The sequence below is a fragment of the Tachysurus vachellii genome, chromosome 9 (assembly GCF_030014155.1).
Source record: "Tachysurus vachellii isolate PV-2020 chromosome 9, HZAU_Pvac_v1, whole genome shotgun sequence".
In the NCBI taxonomy this organism is placed as follows: domain Eukaryota; kingdom Metazoa; phylum Chordata; class Actinopteri; order Siluriformes; family Bagridae; genus Tachysurus; species Tachysurus vachellii.
The window spans coordinates 23529164-23551663 of record NC_083468.1 but is presented as its reverse complement, the minus strand read 5'-3'; the positions used below and the strand labels follow the sequence as shown (position 1 = coordinate 23551663).

The following is a 22500-nucleotide window of genomic DNA, read 5'->3' as shown; positions in this document are numbered from 1 at the left end:
GACTTCATTGTTGAAAAACGTGATGATCTGAGAGCAAGAGAGAGAGAGAGAGAGAGAGAGAGAGAGAGAGAGAGAGAGAGAGACACACTAAGTTTCCACACAAAGATGTCTTACTGTCCTTGTGTCCAATGATTACTGCAGCTAATAAATGCTATAATACACCCAAATCTAACATAATTTAAACCATAAGTCTTGTAAATAAAAGTAAAAAATATTTGTCCCCACTAAGGTAAAAAAAAAAATGGGTTCACACAAAGATACAGTAAATAAATGTTATTGTGTTTGAACTGCCGAGAATAACAAAAGGCTAAATACCAATGCCAGTGTGTATCAGTGCTCCAGTGTTCACCAGCATTTACCGGCATACACACACAGACGCACACACAGAGGTCGCAGGTAGATCATAATACCAGTACTTGTTGTTGCATGTGTTTCTTCTGGTTTCCACCCAATAACATGCTGGATGGTATATTTTGTACTATAAATTGCTAGATATGAAAGTGTGTGCGTGCTGTCACTGTGATGTCATTATGTTGTCAGTGTTGTCACTATGATGTCACTGTGTTGTCAGTGTGTTGCGATATCACTGTGTTGTCACTGTGATATTGTGGTTTCACCATGATGTCACTGTGTTGTCATTGTGTTATCACTGTGTTGTCACTGTGTTGTGATATCACTATGATGTCACTGTTTTGTCACTGTGTTGTCACTGTGTTGTCATTGCGATGTCATTGTGTTCTCACTGTGTTGTCGGGATGCACTTATTTCCAGGGATTTTAGAACAGCGTAACAGATATTGCATCATCGGGCAGGCGTGGCCTATTTGATAATCTAACCCTAACCCTAACCGTAGTTTTTGGTTGTTTATTTGTTTTTTAAAATAGCTTAACTGTAAGATAATAAAGCATAATAGATATAACATCTACCTGCATTACTGTTTTGTCCTTCATTATCCATCGTAGTTACGCTCTTTTTTTTTTTTGAAAGAGGGCGTTTTTCCAAGACCTCCAGAAACACGCCCACTTTACATCGTGGTAACGAAACCCCTGGAATTTAGTGAATGCCCTGTGTTGTCATTGTGTTCTCACTGTGTTCTCACTGTGATGTCTCTGGCCACGTTCACACTGCAAGTCTTAATGCTCAATTCGGATATTTTGCTCAGATCTGATTTTTTTTGTTTGGCTGTTCACATTACCTTTTAAAATGTGGCCTATATCAGATACCAGTGTGAACTGTTTGCTGTTTCGAACTGACCCGCATGCGCAAACGAACAATAACAATGACGTCACACGCAGCACGCCGTTGCGCTAAAGTTGGCGAGGTTATGGAGGAAGTAAGCATTTTCGCTTTTCTTTCTAAATGTTTGTGTAATGGCAGCACAGAGACGCAGTGTTTTGAAAATTTTCGGATGTCGAGGGCAACTTTTGATTATTTGATCCATTGTGTAGGTGTAGTCATGTTTGTGTGCGTACTCGCCGGCGCATAATTGTGACGAATGTCGATGTAGATTGACGTAAAAGTCGCATCAAATCCACCTTGGTTGTTCACACTGCGGCCACATTGGAAAAAATCAGATTTGGGTCTGATTCAGGACCACATATGGAAGTGGTCTGAATCTGATTTGAAAAAATCTGATCTGGGCTAGATTTGAGTGTTCACACTACTCCTGAAGAAGTCTGACCTGGTCACTTGACCCCAAACAAAACAGATTTGGGCCACTTTTACCTGCAGTGTGAACGTGGCCTATGTGTTGTCACTGTGTTGTCATTGTGTTCTCACTGTGATGTCTCGGTGTTCTCACTGTGACTTCTCTGTGTTGTCACTGTGTTGTCATTGTGTTCTCACTGTGACGTCTCTGTGTTGTCACTGTGTTGTCATTGTGTTCTCACTGTGACGTCTCTGTGTTGTCACTGTGTTGTCATTGTGTTCTCACTGTGATGTCACTGTGTTGTCATTGTGTTCTCACTGTGACGTCTCTGTGTTGTCACTGTGTTGTCATTGTGTTCTCACTGTGACGTCTCTGTGTTGTCACTGTGTTGTCATTGTGTTCTCACTGTGATGTCACTGTGTTGTCATTGTGTTCTCACTGTGACGTCTCTGTGTTGTCACTGTGTTGTCATTGTGTTCTCACTGTGATGTCTCTGTGTTGTCACTGTGTTGTCATTGTGTTCTCACTGTGATGTCACTGTGTTGTCACTGTGTTCTCACTGTGATGTCTCTGTGTTGTCACTGTGTTGTCATTGTGTTCTCACTGTGATGTCTCTGTGTTGTCACTGTGTTGTCTCTGTGTTGTCACTGTGTTGTCATTGTGTTCTCACTGTGTTGTCATTGTGTTCTCACTGTGTTGTCTCTGTGTTGTCACTGTGTTGTCATTGTGTTCTCACTGTGATGTCTCTGTGTTGTCACTGTGTTGTCATTGTGTTCTCACTGTGATGTCTCTGTGTTGTCACTGTGTTGTCATTGTGTTCTCACTGTGATGTCTCTGTGTTGTCACTGTGTTGTCATTGTGTTCTCACTGTGGCATCTCTGTGTTGTCACTGTGTTGTCATTGTGTTCTCACTGTGATGTCTCTGTGTTGTCACTGTGTTGTCATTGTGTTCTCACTGTGGCATCTCTGTGTTGTCACTGTGTTGTCATTGTGTTCTCACTGTGATGTCTTTTTCCTCCAATGCTTAACCTTTTTATATTTAATTCCCCTTCTTCCTACATCCCCTAGACCTGAGAGTTTATACATATACGTCGAGTCGGTAATGCCGAGGCTAATGATGCTCCCCCTTCATGAGTATCTCAAGCAACTCAGGCAGGAGGGAGAATTGTTTTAGAGAAGGGAACAAGCTGATGGACTATAACGGATATGATTATGGACAAAGAAGAGTTTTGACTTTTAAGGGATTAGTACTTTTATAAGACATATATGGGTGAGAAGGTTAGGTCCAAACATTTGCCCTTATAGTGTATGAATTATGAACATACAAAGATGAGGACATGAATGAGGAAAGAAAAAAAAGAAAAAACAAAGAAAGGAAGGAAGAAAGAAAGACTGATGCTGTGATTAGGTCCACATCTAAACATCTGGACATAATTATCTTGGTATGTTCCTGCGCCTGACCTTCAACTCTGCCTTTCTCTAAGAAAAAGACGTGTGTACAGTATGTGTGTGTGTTTGTGTGTGTGTCCTTTATCTGTCTGATATTATCTTCTTAGACCTGCCTTGAAACATTGTTCAAAATGGATTCAGGAGTCAATGTAGAGTCACAGATCCACCTACTGACATGATTTAGAGGCAGGAGGAAACACTGGGACCAGGAGGAAACCCACAACAGACAGTAATCTGAGCTTTGGACATTCCTTTACATCATTAAATACTAGTTTATTCGTTCATTATTTTACTGATTTTGTCCATCAAAGTATTTTTGTCCTGGTAGGAAGACTTTATATTATGATCAACATATTTCACCCATATGTAACTGTTCTCAATTTAGTTTTAATTACTGTATGTAAAGTTCTGCAATTTCTGGAGCTCGCTCCCAAGAATTGCACTCACCAAGGCACATGTGCTGTGGTGATGTGACAATAAAAGTGACTTGACTTGACTTGACATTTCCATCTTGACAAAACAAGTAATAAAAGACACGCAAATACATAAAACATGCAAATGAAGAAAAAAAAGTCATGCAAAAATAAAAAAAAGTGCAACGTGCAAGTACAGACATATGTCTGCAAATGCAAATGAACAGATAAGTAAATGAAGAAAAAAATGTAGAACTGCATAAAAGAAGAAAATGCTGTAAATGTGTGTAAATGCAGAAAACACATGCAAACAAATTAAGCCTGAAATTTCAGAATTCACATGGATACACAGAACACACGTGTAGATGTAGAATATACATAATATAGCTGAATGTGCAGAAAACAAGAACAAGCAGTAAATGTGTGTGAATGTAGAAAACATGCAAACAAATGAAGCCCGTACAAGAGCATATAAAAAACATGTGCAATTGCTGAAAAAAAAAACACGAAGATAACAAGAAAAAGTGTAAATGCAGCATATAAACATACAAGAGCAGAAAACACACCCAAATGCAGTAAACGTTTACATTTATGTTTACAGTATGTTGCAGAAGCCCTTATCCAGAGCGACGTATAAATTCTATTATTTAATAGATCAACACAGGTTCACTAGATTACAGAATTAGGATACCATCAACCTAAAACTGTGTTCAGTTTTATTTTTTTTTAAATATTCACCTTAAAACAGACAGGGATATTAAGCGCTAGTTTAAGTGTTTCAGGAAGAGGGAGGTCTTCACCCGTCGTTTAAAGGCAGCCAGTGACTCAGCTGTTCAGACTACTATCTACTGTATGGGAAGTTCATTCCACCACCTCGGTGCTGAACAGAGAAGAGTCTTGATGTAAACCTACCTCTAACCCTGAGAGATGGTGGGACCAGTCAAGCAGTGCAGGTCTATGTACAAACGCAGAATACACACGTCATGATCACACCCGGACTTTTTACCTGTTGGAACACGAGGGGGCGTTCCGGTAGTTGTCCGGTAGTTGCCATTTGTTTTTGTTTGTGTTCACGTGTTTTTAAATAAATCCATGTTTTTTGCTATCCCCGTGTTTGGATTTGGGTTTTTATCTGTGAAGACACGACACCCCATTTTCTGACAACAGAAAATGCAAATGCTGAAAAAACAAAAAAGAAGCCCCATGAAAATACTGATGCCTTAAGCTGGCAACAAACACACACACACACACACACACACGCTACAATGTGCAGGATAATGCACTGAAAATTCATGTGTCCACTGACCCTGTCATCCACTTTACTGCAATCCCAGAACACATCAGTGAATCCAGACGTTCATTTCTCGCTCTCATAACTACCCCACATTACTCTTATTCCCACTGCAGTCACAGAATAATTCATATTCATTACAGAATAATGTGCCTTATAAGAAATAAAGCAATAATAAGCTGTTTTTTTTTGATAGTTAAGACACTTGAAAGAGAAGACTTTCTTCATGCATCTCAGTTGTAGTCAAACCTCTGACAGCCGCTCTGACGCAACTCAGACAATGATTTATTCATCCCATCACTGTTTCCACCTCGTTCCTATTCAAACTTTCAGACACTGCTTTAATTAACAGGACTTTAAAGTTATCTCCTCATTAAATGTTGCATTAAACGTGAGCCGACTCAGAAGACAGGGAAGCTTTAACGCGGCCTCACACCTCTTTCCGAATTCTTCTTCCTTTCAGCCGTAGAACTAAACCCCAGTGATGTGAATTGAAAGAGATGATTTATTTTACGTGCACACAGACAGCTCTTTATGACTCTGCGGAAAATAGCACGTATTATCCGATGTTTAATTTCATTTGAAATGATAATGTTCTTAGTGACACACTTATTAAGCTTGTTCAGCAGCATTACAGCAGCAGTGCTGACACCAAAACATGATTTAACTGCCTCTGAAATCAGATAAGCAAATATTAGATTAGCCGCTCTTAAAGTCATTATTTCATCCAATTAAAAATGTTGCTCCAAATAGACTTGGAGTGTAATCAGTATCTGTGTGATAGACAGAGAGAGCGAGACAGCGTGGAATAAAGATGTAGGCATTCGTTTGACAGCCATATGGCTCCAGGTGGATCTGTCTTCAGGTTTGTTTGTGAAGCCATGGAGAAAGCAGATTTGGCCTGTGGAAGGACAGCTGAGAGGAACGAGAGATGGAATGAAATGGAATCGAGTAAGCAAGAAAAAGAGAAAGAAAAAAAAAGAAGAAGAAATGTGCAAGAGCAAAACAAGAAGAACATGACAATGACACGAGTGTAGCTCTTTCTGTCAAAGCAAAGTGCTGAGGAAAAGAGAGTGGATGCTGGCAGATAAAGCAGGTGAGATAAAGCAGACAAGAGATAAGAAAAAGACGAGTGAATACATAATAATAAGTAAATGATTAAGTTACTGGTATAACCATCTGAACATTATCAACCTATCTGTTTAATTCCTCTTCATTTCCTTAACTCTTTTCCCCCAGAGGCCAAAAAACTGAATTTCCTCCTGTTTTGTTGTGTTCATGTTCAGTATTAAATGTCTTTGTCATGTCTCACTCCATAATACTAAAAATGAAAGCAGACACAGGACTTTACAAAAAGAATTTGTAGTGTTTTGTAAGTATTTCTGTTTTTCCTTAAAATACTAGGAGTGATATCTATAGAAAAATGAACTAAAATAGAAAAAATAATTTTTTCTTCCACATAGATTTTTGTATCTTCAAACTAACTGGTGATATCAAACCAAATTCTGCTCTCTGAGACGCCCCAAAGTTCTTGTCCATAAGCATCTAAAACATAACATGTTTTGAAGGTGTTTATCTTCAACCACTAAAATTCGGTATAAGGTTATCAACAGAGGGTAAAACACACATCTCACACTGAAAGACAATGAGTCCTGACTCCAATGAGCACCAGAGTACCGGTAAAAAAGCTTAAATTAAAGAATCATCATTGTTAATAAGAATGAGTTGCCTGTAATGCAAACTTACTAAGCATTACAAAGCACTAACACTGGAGACTCCTTCCATAAATGTTAAACATAGAGAACTAGAAAACAACTGGAAAAAAAACTTTAGAAAACATCACATCAAAAACTATAGTTTTTATAGCTATATAAGTATTTCTTTGTTAAATAAGAACACATTTAAAAAAAAAAAATCTTTTAAAAGTCTGGTCTCCAAAGAAATTTCTCATACTGATCATGCTTTCATGCTAATTTCTAATGTGATTGATCGCACATTAAGAGGAAACAGGTATTAAAGTTGCTTTTTAATTCATTAATGTGAAGCATGAACGTTCCTGTGAATATAACATATTAGAACGAGTGCAGGGGGGGCACGGTGGCTCAGTGGTTAGCACGTTCGCCTAACACCTCCAGGGTTGGGGGTTCGATTCCCGCCTCCGCCTTGTGTGTGTGGAGTTTGCATGTTCTTCCCGTGCCTCGGGGGTTTCCTCCGGGTACTCCGGTTTCCTCCCCCGGTCCAAAGACATGCATGGTAGGTTGATTGGCATCTCTGGAAAATTGTCTGTAGTGTGTGATTGTGTGAGTGAATGAGAGTGTGTGTGTGCCCTGCGATGGGTTGGCACTCTGTCCAGGGTGTATCCTGCCTTGATGCCCGATGACGCCTGAGATGGGCACAGGCTCCCCGTGACCCGAGGTAGTTCGGATAAGCGGTAGAAAATGAGAGAGAGAGTGAGTGAGAACGAGTGTATTGATATAAACCTGTGATCTGGAGCTGAATGAAGTATGACCAATCAGAATAAAGTATTTAACAGCAATATGGTATAAATATTATGGAGTTACCACGCGCTGTTTGAAGCTGGGTTTCTGCAGAATCCACTCGATGTCCAGCGTCTGTCCGTTTGACTGCCGGAACTGGTGATGACACGGCAGCGTCGCGTTGTCCCCAACAACCTTCTTCATTTCTGTCTGAGCCCCAACAGAGAGCACGCTGAGCAGCACTGAACAAATCACACACACACACAGAGAAGAATGCTAAGAAAGGTTGAATGCTTAAAGAGAGGCTCTTATTTCTGCACTGACACTTAAATCCCTTTATATCATTATATATTTCTATGCTTGGAACACTGCAGGAGATGATAACACCACCCAAAAAAAAGGATGATCTCGGAACACAACTCCAAAACAGATATCTGGAATCTCGAGTATCCAGCCCTACTCAGCTGGCTGTGCTTCAATAATATTATGCTAATTAAAAGTGCACAGTTAGTGATGTGATTCTCATGTGATTGAGATCGGTGCCTGGACATACAGGATGTAATGAGACCATCAGCATCTACAGAGAGTTAACCTTATTGTAAGGACGCAGTACTTGGACTTCTGTTCACAAAGACAAATACATATACATTTGGTCTACAGAAATGTGAGAATAATATGATACAGATAGATAAATGAACCATTTGACTTCCTATGCAAAGGACAAGGAGATTTTAGGTGTAGGCTTACATCCATTTGTCCTCTTCCAAGGACAAATCAATACAAGGTTCGTCTGAACGATCACTTTTCTATCCCGATGGGAGCGGTGTGTTCCAGTAGTGACTCCATCCCCATCGAGTGGAAATGGAAATGCACTACGGTTGAGTGGTCTTAGCTTGTAACCTTGTTTCTTATTCTAGGTCTCTTTATTGCCATACACATTGGGTGACATACACATCTGCACCATGTTCTCCCCACAACTCTGGAAACCTGATGCCTGTAGTCTTTGTACCACTGAACTCTTATATGTTATATGTTTTTGTAACTAGAGGGCCAAGCATAATAGTGATATGGACGTGATAATGTTAAAAAAACTAAACTTATATAGTCCTAGCTTAGTATTAGAAATTTGTCTTCAGGGCTGTCAAGTGTCACGCATTGAGCGTGACAGTCACGCATTACGGTCTTTAGACAAAAAGAAAAACTTTTTGACTATTTATCATATATTTAATACGCCACAGCGCCCAAAATGTATCAGTCCGCACCGCTGTCTCTATGGAACCGGGCAGGAATCAAGCGCGTCACCTGGAGCTCTTAGTCAAGCCTGACACTTATCAGCCAATCAAAAATAGAGGCTAGACAATAACCAATCAGAATATGGTACTATCTGGTTAAGATTTAACGCAACGACCAATGAAAAAAAAAACATATTCATTAGAGAGGGTATTTTCAATGGTCGGTTTGACATTGTCCTCAATCATGACCCTAAAAATGTCTGGGCTTGAGACGAACTGTTTTAAATGGGAGGCAACATTACAAATGATAAAGGAGTCCAAAAAGGCAACAAACGCAATAAACAACTACTCTTGCCTGTCTTCAAAACTTGAGAGCCCTGTGTCTTTCAAGTACTTTTTTAAGAGTAAACAATTAAGGAACCTAAGAATGAATGAGCAAATGGGGAATGTATTTATGGAGAGCTCTCACTTCCTGTTTCGCCTTCGTTACATATCATGCACCTCAAGACGTCGAAGTTCAATTCGAGTTTGCTGTCATTGTAAGATATATTTTTCAGTAACAGAGCTTTGAGTCAACAGGCCACAAAAAAAATAAAAAAATGACAAAGTCTACCTCAGGCTCATGAATCAGAGAGTGCTAGCATTAGCATTTTCATCAGGTCTTGGGTGACTAAAGCATTTCCTCTGGCTAAGTAATAAAGGGGCTCAAAAGTTCAATACAGAATGTTGCTTTTTTTCCAGTATTTAATTTGATGGACTACATGAATTAATCCATGGTATTTTTTTCTGTAGCTCATGGTTTTATAAAAGTCTACCTCAAAAACTAGCCTAAACTCATGCAATGTTATTTCAGATTAACTGCATATTCAAAAAATACCAGTCAAAAGCAAAATCAAGTTAGATTAATGTTTGCATAAGTAATGTTACTGTAGCTAGCTCAAGTCTGACTACAGGAATGCTAGGCTAATTTTTTTCCTGCCTGTGATGTAGCGCTGGATGCGGACAGCTTTAGGTTTAAGCTCCCTCAGGAACAGAAAGAGTACCTGATTTTCCCCACCTGATGAATAGAGATAAAAAAGTGCAAGCAATGCACCATCGCTTTGAGCGTTTGTGTGCAGATTCAGCAGATATTTATAAAGCTCTGGTATTAGCATAAGTACAGCACTTAATCTTGGGGACAGCCTTGCCACAGTAACACAATAGTGTCTGAAACAGAGCCAACAGCAGTGCGTTCTGCTTGTGACATTTTCTCTACACAAACTCCGTGACATTTTGCAAAGATGCTATAAAGATCACTATAAAGATGTTGGCAGAGATCACTTTAACGCTTGATAATGACTGACATGCTTGATGAATCGGAAGGTCATGGGGTCAAATCCCAAGTCCACCAAGCTGCCACTGCTGGGCCCCTGAGCAAGGCCCTTAACCCTCAATTGCTCAGTTGTATAAATTGAAATAACAATGTAAGTCACTCTGGATTAGGGGGTTTGCTAAATACTAAAAATGTAAATTATGACAAGTGGGATGTGGGCTTCACCTTTTATCTTACCACACATGGTCCATGAAAAAAATGTTTTTTTAAAAGTAGTAGCATAAGCATGAGCATGCTAGGACAAAGAACGTCAACCATAGAGTTTTTTTCACTGGTTTTAATTAGCAAAAATAATAATAATAATAATAATAATAATAATAATAATAATAATAATAATATACAATATACAAATGTAGCTTTTTTATGAACAGGCTATGCAGATAAAATACATTTTAACTCCTCTTTATTTACTCAGTACTTCAGTATTACAGAAAGGAACAGATCCTGTAAGTGTATGGATTTAAACTGAGACTACTTTTCACTCTTATAAATATGTACAGCTCCAGGATCCTTCCTTTGATCCACTACTGCCTTTGATCTGTGTGTGTGTGTGTGTGTGTCTATGCTCAATGTTAGTATAAGGATTTCCATCCATCCATCCATTTTTTGTACCACTTATCGTACACAGGGTCATGAGGAGCCTGGAGTTTATCCACATCTGGGGTCCATCACAGGGTACAACTGGGGAAGTGGTAGCTCAGTGTTTAAGGTGTTGGGCTACTGGGTGTGAGTTTGAATCTAGGGGCCACCAAGCTGCCACTGCTGGGCCCCTGAGCAAGGCCCTTAACGATCAATTGCTCAGCTGTATAATTTAGATAAATAGAAGCCTTTATTTTGTCACATTTGTATTACAGAACAGTGAAATTCTGTCTTTACAGAGTGCAGGGTCAACCATGATACAGCAACACTGGAGCAGTGAGGGTTAAGTGCCTTGCTCAAAGGCCCAACAGTTGCAGCTTGGCAGGGCTGGGGCTTGAACCCTGATCACATGCCTTTGTATTGGGGAGGAAACCAGAGTACCCAGAGGAATCCCTGAAGCACCTGTAAACTCCACGGACACAATACAGAGTACTAGTACATTCATTCATTCATTCATTCATTCATCTTCTACCGCTTATCCGAACTACCTCGGGTCACGGGGAGCCTGTGCCTATCTCAGGCGTCATTGGGCATCAAGACAGGATACACCCTGGACGGAGTGCCAACCCATCACAGGGCACACACACACACACTCTCATTCACTCACACAATCACACACTACGGACAATTTTCCAGAGATGCCAATCAACCTACCATGCATGTCTTTGGACCGGGGGAGGAAACCGGAATACCCGGAGGAAACCCCCGAGGCACGGGGAGAACATGCAAACTCCACACACACAAGGTGGAGGCAGGAATCGAACCCTGACCCTGGAGGTGTGAGACGAACGTGCTAACCACTAAGCCACCGTGCCCCCAGTACTAGTACATATTACACATTTTTTTTTTTACTATCAGAATACATTTGTCTTGATAAAAAACGTGCTCTGGAATCCACAGTTTCATCTAAAGAAGTACAAGGAGAACCTGTGGAGCTCTGCATAACAAGGTCGTTATCACAAGTCACATTAGGGTGATATTTGTGTTTTATGTGTGCCATTAGGAGACACGTCTCTTTTTTTTCTTTGCCAGCATGGAGCTGAGTGAAAAGCATGACTCAGCAGACTGCAGCAGAGTGGAGCTTCCTCTGCATCCAATCCTGCTCATGACTTTTTAATGCTTCTCCTGGACCCACATTTATTTTACGCACTCAGTGTTACTAATCGCTAATACGACTTTCCATCACCGACAACAGGTGAGTTCTTTAAATTCATGGGAAGATACAATTCCAGAACTGATTTAGCTAAGTTTTAGCACTCTCAGCTCTCTTTCATCTTTCTCCCTCATCTTTGCAAAGGTCTTAGTAACCAATTCACCTCACCCAGGGTACATTAATTGATACCTCAGCAATTCCTGGAAGCCTGTGAATTGGAAATCGATTGAACGTCCTTTAAAGACATCAAAATTCTTTACATGAGTCAAAGAACAAGCAAGAGGATGATACGTGATCGATTTGCTGTGGGCATACGATACCGGGATAAACATAATTTTGATTTAAAGACATGGTTCATCGTTTCTCTACACACCTGTTGCATGCTCAAGCTAAATTATATGAGGGGTTTTAAAGCTCCTTTACCATTGTTTGGTCTTGCATTATTCTTATAAAGTTTGAATATTTTTATTAGTAAATTTGGGTCAGTGGTGACAGAAGTGATTAATGCTCTGGGTTGTGGATTGCGTTGTATTGATGTGGATCAGATTTCAAGCCCCAGCACTGCCAACTGCTACTGTTGGGCCCTTGAGCAAGGCCCTTAACCCTCACTGTTCCACAGGTGCTGTATCATGGCTGACCGGTGCTCTGACCCCAACCCTTGTGAAAAAAGGATAAAATTAAGGCTCTTCTAATTACATCAATAATGCACACTATTGCATGCAGCATCGAGTGTTTGATTGCAGCTTCTCCCTATGCTTCAGAAGGTTTCTTCTGGGTAATCTGGTTTCCTCCCCCAGTCCAAAGGAAAAACATGTGCTGTTGACTAATTGATATCACTAAATTGCCGAAGTGTGTATGTGTATGTGAGATGGGTTGGTAACCCTTCCACCCCATTGGTATCCCACCTTCTGCCCAGAGTCCTCTGGGATAGACTCCAGGCTCCACATGACCCTGTGTAGGATAAGCGGTAGAGAAAATGGATCGTTGGATGTGTGGATGAATGGAAATCCTTATGCTAACATTGTACACAGACACACAGAATATATTGAGCTTAGGATCAAATCCAGGTCGCTAAAGCTCGGGCCATAATGGATTTAGTCAGGTTAAGATTTTTTGAGGTGCAGTGTTCTTCCACTTACACGAGTACAGAAAGTTTCCAAAAAGTGAAAGAACAAGAGGATCCTTTGTGTGTGTGTGTGAGTGACAAAAATGTTCGTTCACTATGCAGTCAGGGGTGTCTGGATTTTTTTGCCTGTCAAAAGTTTCAGACAGTCTACAAATAAACCATAACCAGTTGCGAGTGCACATTAAAATATTCTTAACCACAATGTTAACATTTCGATTCCTGGAATAAAATCTGAATGTAATTTTGAACAAAAATTTTGTCCGCTTGGGGAAATGTAATGTCCAGGCCGATGAGCCGTAGCCAGCAGAGGGGTGTGTAGGGAAGGGGAAGTTTAATGCTTCACATGTGTGTCAACATGGGCTGATGGGCTGTCCAATGACACACACAGAGCTGACTCATTTGGCTTGGCTCTACATTTTGTGTGCACATGTGACCACATGGTTGATTGAGAAAAAACATGTTTTGCATATTTGCAGGTTGCTTTAACCTTGTGAGGGTATGAGTAATTTCATCCACCTTTCCTCCCTTCCCTTCCTTCTTCTCTCTCACTTATTGCCATATTTGTCCTCTCCTCTGACTGGTCCGTGTGTCCTCCACACCTTCTGTGAATACCCAAGCTGTATCGGGCTCTGAGCTTGAGAAAATAACAACACTGAGGGAACTCAGGAGAAAGTGGACAACGAAAAAGAGAATGAAGGAAAAGAGAAAATAGTCTGCAATAGACAGAGAGAGAGAGAGAACTAAAGAGAGGGACAGAGTTTCTATATGAGTGCCCTAGGGGAAATTGTGCTGCAGTAAATCCCTCCTACAATCTTATTATAGAGCATCTCTCCATCCCACTGTACCCGATTTACCAGCCTGCCCTTCATCACCACCATCACTATCCTCTCTCTCCGCTCTCTATCCGGTCTTTTTCCTTTACAACACACAGCGTCTGCAGCTCAGACAATAATATAACAAACCTGCTGGATCAATTTTACACATTATATTCCCTCACAGTGCTCATATGTAGTGCAGAGATCATTGATAATTAGTGCACCTACAGTACAACGGACAAAACTATTACAAATGAACAAGTTTAGATAATTATGCCTGATTTTCACTGTGCAACGTCGTGCTGTTTGAAACGAACACAATAAAATTTTGACTGAATTCTACATGCAACTGTGTGCTTAACATGTTACATCCCTAAGTTACCGTGTTCTGATTATGTCATCAATTAGCCTAATCCAGACGTCCAGAAACATCAACATTCTTCACACAAAGTTTTTTCATTATTTTCCACATTATTCCAAAGATTTTTTTCTTTTCATTTTTCATCATATTTACATCACTACTATCAGTATTTTTAGCTGTTTAGTAAGTGTTAGATCACCCTATGCCATGCTTTTGTGGGTGGCTTTTAGAAAAGTGTCTTAGCAGCGTTCACACACGCGCCGGTTTTAGCTATTTATATTATTGTGGGCTGGTACTAATAATAGGTTGGTAATGGGGATGTAGTAGCCTAGTGGATAAGATGGACTACTGGTCGGAAGGTCATGAGTTCGAATCGCAGGGCCTTGAGCAAAGCCCTTAATCCTCAATTGCTCAGTTGTATACATTGAAATAAGTTGTAAGTCACTCTGGATAAATGACAGAAATGTAAATGTGATGCCCAACATTGACTGTGATGGGTCATTATTCAAATCGCTTACCACCTGGACTTGGGTTGAAATAGCCCAGAGATGGGTCTGCTTTGGGGCACTTGTTGAGGACTGGGGATAAACTGTATCCTCTGTTGTGCTGGCAGCAGAGACACAGGCAGGGCTAGTACTGCTTTATAGGCTTAAATACAACATCACCCAATACGTCACGTTGTAACGACAGTCAAATAAACGTAATAAAATTTATTGTTGGTTAAATTATGAGCCTTCGTTATAGCTTCGTTATTGAGAAAAGTAGGTAAAGTATAAAAGTTTTAAAAAGTCAGTAAGGAGTTAGAGCTGTAAGCGTTTCGAACTGACAGTAACATGAGGCGATCGGTGAAAAACTATCCTGTGCTGAGGGGGCGGTGCTTTGTGTGGGGCTGCTGCAGCCAGATCATTGTCCATTGGCTGTAGGCTGCTCACCCAATCAGAAGTTAGAAATCATGCTGGTATTTTCTGTGTTATTTTTCCCTTTGGTTAAAATAAAGAAGTGAATCTTTGATTGTGTGGGCAAGACCCAAATTTGGGTGGGCTAAGCCCAGGTTTCATGGAAAGTCTCTGGCTGTGGAAAAAAAAACGTCATTTTAACCGCCTTGGAGCTCATTTTCTGCAACTCAGTATGTCTTATCAGGTAGTTTTATTATCCTTAGTTGATCTTTTTGGGAAGAATTTATTTATTTATTTATTCTGAGATACGTTTACAATATTAAACCTCTGTTCATAACAAACTTTATTTTGTTTTATTCAAACAAAACATACACATTGCAGTCTTTATTTTTGTATTTCTTTATATATTTCTGCAATTTAAATCGAAGCATGAATCCAGAATCATGAATTAAATCAAATCGTAACTTGAGCGAATCCTGCTGTATTATCTGCTGTTATAGAAAACGAATAATCTTCTGACCAATCAGAATGAAGACTTCAACAGCACCATATAATACGATTATAGCATATATACTGTAGTGTACTGTATGGTACATGGTTATTGTCTGAAAGTTTATGGGAATTGTGTGAAAGTTAAAGGAAAGGATAAGAGAAAAAGATTATAATAATACGATATTTCACAGCTATTTTTTTAAAAAGAGATTCATTTTCAGTGTCAAAAGTTTGTTGCATGGATTCTTGGATTTTACTTCAGCTTCAAAAAACAACAAAAAAATAACAACAAAAGTATCCTCAGTGTCCTTTACTTTTTTCTTTCTCTCACTTCTCTTGCCACTTGTTCATTCTTATAAACATGCTAGAGGAATTGAATTGAAATTGCCCTGTTTTTATTTTATCCCTCTAATGGATTAATGGAAGGTGAAGGCACCGTGAGTGATGTGTGATGGAGCAATGACAGGACAGTCGCTGTACTGCTTCAGAGTGACACTGATTTATAAGCTAAGCTCTCTTTATTACACTCAAAGCCGGCGAAGGTTAATGTATCGACAGGAGCCGTGCATGGTTTTATTCCACGTGCTGCAAATGCGCACACACACACACACAGAGTTGTACCTAAACATTCATTTGTGTGCACTAATTGAATATGAGTGACATTTGGATGATGTAAACATATACATGAACCTAGGTAACCCAAAGGTTTGCAAACTCGTAGGACAAAAGGAAGGAGAAAGAAATGTAATATTGACCATGCAGTATTACATGCATTACATGCTTCTCAGTCTTCTCCCCCTTTGTATATTCTGCACCACTTTCTACAGATTCTCTCAAATAAATAAGCAGAGGTTCTGATTTATCTTATTTGTAAATTTGTTATAGATATTATGTTTCATTACACAGCTACACCTGTACATTTTGCATACAATTTTCTAATGAAAAGATATGAGGGATGTGAATCTTTGGCCTTAACACATGGATTCGTATATACACTCATATGTTAAACAAACGCAATGAAAACAAAGTGCACATTTATTCATTTCCCAGAAGCCTATATATTTCCCAGAATATATAAATATGAAAATTTTAAAAGAAACAAAAATGTTTCTTCAGTCGTTGTGTGGTTCTGGTTGTTGTATTAATAAAGCAATCCTTGAAAGGCAAATACCTGGAAGTGTAGAAATATCACTGAAACAAAAACACAATCATAAATAAACAACGTAGAGCAGAAAACCGAACACGACACAACTGTTCTACACAACAGCAAACATGCTGTGAACAATGACCCAACAAAGAGTCAATAGCAAACCACATTAAGCACAGGTGAAGACAAACAATTCACAATAAACAGCGATACACATTCCAGCGCCCCCTAGTTCTCTGGCATGGTAATGTCCCAGTCTGTAACACCTGCTGTCTGAAAAGCATCGAAAATTTGAAGGTGTTTCAAATATTCTAAACTAGATACTAAAATTGGGGGGCACGGTGGCTTAGTGGTTAGCACGTTGGCCTCACACCTCCAGGGTTGGGGGTTCGATTCCCGCCTCCGCCTTGTGTGTGTGGAGTTTGCATGTTCTCCCCGTGCCTCGGGGGTTTCCTCCGGGTACTCCGGTTTCCTCCCCCGGTCCAAAGACATGCATGGTAGGTTGATTGGCATCTCTGGAAAATTGTCCGTAGTGTGTGATTGCGTGAGTGAATGAGAGTGTGTGTGTGCCCTGCGATGGGTTGGCACTCCGTCCAGGGTGTATCCTGCCTTGATGCCCGATGACACAGGCTCCCTGTGACCCGAGGTAGTTCGGGTAAGCGGTAGAAGATGAATGAATGAAAGATGAATTTTTTAGTCCCGGTTCAGTCCGTTGGAGAACGTACCGTTTGATGAGTTGTTGATGATTTATTACTCTTTTAATATTTTGCTCTATATATTTTGGACTGTGAATAATAAACAGAAGCATTGTCATGTTATGATAGAGCAGAACCAAGTGCAGCAATAGAGATGAACCGTGGTTTATTTTTATGACGAGAACATAACAAAATGTCACTTAACTTAAACATGATGTTGTACTAACCAAAAACGAGAGCACTTGAAATCTACGTAACGCGGCTAAAACAAAAACAGGATCAAGGTTACAACAAAGCATCGATGCGACAGCACACAACGGCAAACAAAGCGCACAATGAGGGGTATAAATAAAAAGCTACGTTAGGAGATACGTGAAACATGTGAACTCATACAAGATATAATCACATGACGGTAAACAGCAATACACCTGCCAGCGCTCACCTCCACAGTGCTTCGGCAGGTAACATGTTCCAAGCATGTTACCTAAAATGGGACTCACACCAGTTTGCACGCAGCTCTTATACATTAAATATAATTTTTGATGTTGTTGAGAATCAGTTAATTATATGCTTATAATATAGCTGACGATCCTGACAAGCCATGCTATTTATCTTTTGTTATTGAGACCGCATGACATTACACCCACGTCACAGTGAGTTTGACCTTCCATTTTCTCTAAAGTGTGTCTAGACTGAACAATTAAATCAACATGAGCATTACAGCAGCTGAGCTTTCTCGATCTGCTTTTACGACCTGATTCACGACCGCAACCAGCTTTAAGTCATATGTTACTAGTTCAAATAAATACAACATCAAAATTCATCATCAAAACTGTTTAGGGTCGTGCAGAAGTACAAACTAGTCAGCAAAACTGTGCCCAGGTCCCCAAGACGCCCAGAACATCCTAGCAGTGTAAACCTTCACTAAGAAATTAATGTGCTTTTAAAGGCAAAACTGATTGTTTGTATTAAATCATTGTATCTAAATCATGATGAATCCCAAACGCCTTCCAATTTACTGCACACACATTCTACATCATATTAATATTGTAGACTCCGGCTAGGAGATCGTTAGCAATCCATGCACAGAAAAAAAGCCTTAGTTTAGAATTTTACTATGGAATCTTACATACATAATAAAAGAATACAAATACAAATAAAATGTCATTATTGATGCATTTATTCAGAGGTTTCATCCTACACAAAGCAACACAAAACAAAACAAAACAAAAACGGTTATTCAGCCACAGTTAGACTTCTATTTAAATGTATAGATACTCATATGAGCTGAGTAACACTGAAACAGAAATAAATAAGCCTTTATATCCTTTTTTTGCCTTGAAATGCGTAAATAGGATAAACTTTTCTGGTATTTGAAATATGTGATTAGTTTTGACATCCGTTTAGTTATTCACTGGCAGCTCAGTATGTGTGTATATGATGTATATTTATATACTAAAAAAAAAAATCAGTGAAGAAATTCCTCCAAACCCTTGAAGCTGACAGCAAGCAACGTCATTCTGCAGTAAAATCACACACACACACACACACACACACACACACACACACACACACACACACACACACACACACACACGGGAGCAGTAAGGTAAAGAGGATACATCCCTGGCAGTGGTTTTGTGTGTGTCTGTGTACTAGAGAGCGAGAGAAAAAACGAGAAATCCAGAAAATGCGAAAGCAGCGAGTGTGAGAACCGTGAGAAAGCGTGACAGCGTGAGAAGAAGTGAGATAGAGTGCAGGGTTTATGACTCGTGGCTGTGTAAAAGCTTCAGCACTAATAGCGTAGTGGTGTGAATAATTAAGGTGTGTGTCCTTACTGCCTTCATTAAAGAGAGGAACATCTCCAAGTATTCCACAGCACGGCCTTTAAAGCGTGTTAAAGTCACTTCAGTGACGTTAAGCAATATCAGCTGAACAGCTGGACTGGTTTATAGACAAGCAGTTCTGGGAAGTGGTGAACTGGGAATTGGGAATGACACCAATGACACCATTAAATGATCAAACACAAAAGATGCAGTCTTAAATATTCTTTAAGATTTCAGTCCTAAATATACAAAACAAAAACAACAAACAAGGTAAAAAAATAATGTCCTACAATCAGCAATAAGAATCCTCATATCCAGATCGATTCCATGTTCATTCTCTTTGTTTTGTTGCTGCACTTCTCAGATTTTGTTCGTTCCATATTTATCTGTTGCTTATGACCTTAAACCAAAGTCTTTTGTAAGCATTTTGGCTGAATTAAACATAGCATCACATTTTTTTCTACTTCCTTTAAAATGATATTGTAACTTGCAGGGATCGAAGCAACAGATACAACAAAACATAACAAAACCTTAAACGCACTCGAGCGTACCGTGCTGACTGACGACCACAAAGACTTAAAGGCAAGCTTATATAGAGCCGTGCATCAAGGGAACGTAAGGTACGCCTGAAAAAGCTGGAAAACCTTAAGGAAGGGAATGGCACATGGGAATAATGGGAATAAACACAATAAATAAACATAAATAAACCGTTTGCCAGCACCCCCAAGTGATCTGGTTGAGGATTGTCCCTTTAACTCTTGACCTATTGTCCGGCAGATAAAAAGAATCATATCTTCAAAGCCATGTTTAATATCTTTAGAAATATGATTCCCAACCATGTGAAATTTGGCAGACATGAAGACAAATTAGTTTTGTATCTGTCTAAATGCTCAACCGTCACCAAAGATGATCAGTATTTATTCTAATAGGGTGCTCATTGTGGGAACATATTACAGGCTTGTAGAACCCAATTTTATAGACACACGTAAAAAATTAATAACCTGAGAATTGTGCTTTCTATATTTCACTGAGTCACATTCAGAGGTTTGAGCAGCCAATAGAATTCAGGATATTGACCAAATTTAACAATATGTAAAAAAAAAAGTGCAGTATTTTGGCATGCCCAGGCGTTGCTCACTAGAAGATTTAAAAAATTGTGTGAAACCTGTTTAAAATTTTGTCATTTTATGTTCCAAGCTGCAATGTCCTGCCAAACTTCCTGTGGCTGGGAACAATATTTCAGGGGATATTAAATCCTAAACATGGCTTTTCAGATAAGACTTTTTTTATTAGAAAAATATTTCATTTCTCATGGGGGTGAAAAACTGTAATGTTAGAATTCAGTCAAAATACTTGACAGACTTTTGTTTTAGGTCACAAGCAACAAAAGGGGGGAAAAATCTGAGACATGACATGCTGTATTTTCTGGAGAAGAGAAATTCTCTGGATAGAGAAAGAGAAATTCTCTGGATAGAGAAAGAGAGAGAGGGAGAGAGAGAGAGAGAGAGAGAGAGAGAGAGAGAGAGAGAGAGAGAGATGGTCATGCTGTCTAGGCAGAAGAGATGTCAGTTACAGTGACACAAGCCAATCAAGAGAGAAAGCAGAGCAGAAACTAATTTTAGTTTCAGTGATCAATTCATTCAAAACAATGGATGAAGGAAACAAAGACAAATGCAGACGCTTATAATGAACGTTTGTTCATGAACGTGTTGTTTGTAGGGTTCACAGGATTGCACGAGAGTGTATATGAGGGAAAACATTCAGACAGTGTGTGAAATGTAGTATTACGTTAAGGTCAAAGTGCCCATAGTTACCAAATTACCATCAAATAGGCATAATATTGACACTTACCGCTACGTGTTTTTTTAGGTTGGAGCTGGAATTCTTGTAAGCTGCGATGTCTGTTTGTTTTGGTGCACACAGAATGCATCGTATTATAAAGCTATTATTTTTTACATCTTGGAGTGAAAATATAGAATACATTTGAGGCCACGGGTGATCTGCCTTTGATAAAGAGCAAACGTCTTCTCCTGCTTCAGCCATCATCTTCCAACTAAAGGCGCGCTAAACTTCAGCGGGAGATGCGCAGCATACAGTACTCTCGCGCAGCAGCCTCTCCAACGTCTCGCGAGACTTGTCATATAAACTAATTATTATTTATTAAATCTCATATTTATTAACATTTGAGTAACGGAGGAACGCCAACGATTGTAGCGAAGTAAAAGTAAAGTTTTTCCACTAAAAATCTACTTGAGTAAGAGTAAAAGTACGCATCTTTAATTATACTCAAAAAGTACAAGTTACCCAAAAAATGTACTCAAGTAAATGTAACGAAGTAAATGTAACTCGTTACTACCCACCTCTGGTGTTATCACACCAAAGTGTTTTATTATGTAGCTTTGTAGAAGCCAACATTCTGTTTTCCTATTTAAGCTTAGACAAAAATATATAAAATTTAATGCGGCCTAGAGCTTTCGAACCACATGCACCAAATTCGGATATGTTGTAGACTCTGCTCTGAAGTTTGTTGCTGTTACTTCCGGTGCCGGGTCTCAAAGTGGCCTTTTTTCCCATAGACTCCCATTATAAACTTTGGAGGTTTATAACTCGGCAAGCTTTCGAACTATCTACACCAAACTCGGCCAGCTCTTTTAGGGTGATACTCTGAACAAAGGTTTAAATTGGTGTACTGACTGGCCTTCCGGTTGTGCAGCAGCCCCGCCCCAAAATATGCAAAATCAAAAAACTTTTTACAACATGAACATGTGACATATCAAAACACTCAGCCCAATGAGGGGAACTTCCTCAGGAGTATGCGGATGACGTCACATGCTCATCTTCATTTGCCTCCAAATGTTTTGGCACCCTATCTTTCTATCTTTCTGTCCACTTGCCTCCAAAAGTAACACTGACCCTTATGTCCACTCGCCTCCAAAAAGCACCGGCCTTTGCGAATACATGCCTCGTCAAAGCCAACATCAAAGTTTGTCGTGACGAACTTTACAAATCTAGATCCTCACTAATGTCATTCTCACAGTATGACATAAAGAATCTGGATTTTTAATACTGTTGTTTGTTGTAATTTTCTGCACAAATTTCTGAATCAAATTGTTTAAATACAAAACCAAACAAACCAAAAACACCAAAAACAACACTGCAACTTTTAAAGAATTTCAACTAAAACTCTCATTAGGAAGCAAATACATCCAACTTTCCATAACTTTTACTGTTATTATGTCAGGATTATTATTTTATACACACAAACAGTCTACACAGTACTCAGCACTCGACTATACAGCGTACAGTTACAAAAGGGAAATGATTACTAATCACACTATCACAATGTCTCACTAGTTCCCTTTCGAGTCTGGTTCCTCTTAAGAAGATTTCCTCCTTATTGTTTCAGGGAGTTTTACCTTGCCGCTGTCACCTACAGTATGGCTTTCTCATTAAGGATAAAAATAAAAA

At 39.4% G+C, this 22500-nt stretch overlaps 1 protein-coding gene across 1 annotated transcript in view; it reads right to left on the bottom strand.

The window, feature by feature from the left end:
- Positions 1-22500, bottom strand: part of clmpb (CXADR like membrane protein b) — a 93488-nt gene that overhangs the window by 14378 nt on the left and 56610 nt on the right. Inside the window, exons 2-3 of the mRNA XM_060878302.1 lie at positions 7363-7520; positions 1-27 (exon numbers count right to left, since the gene is read on the bottom strand). The exon at positions 1-27 is cut by the window's left edge and continues 169 nt beyond it. Of these exons, the coding sequence (XP_060734285.1) occupies positions 1-27; positions 7363-7520 (185 nt within the window). The remainder of the gene's footprint in view (positions 28-7362; positions 7521-22500) is intronic.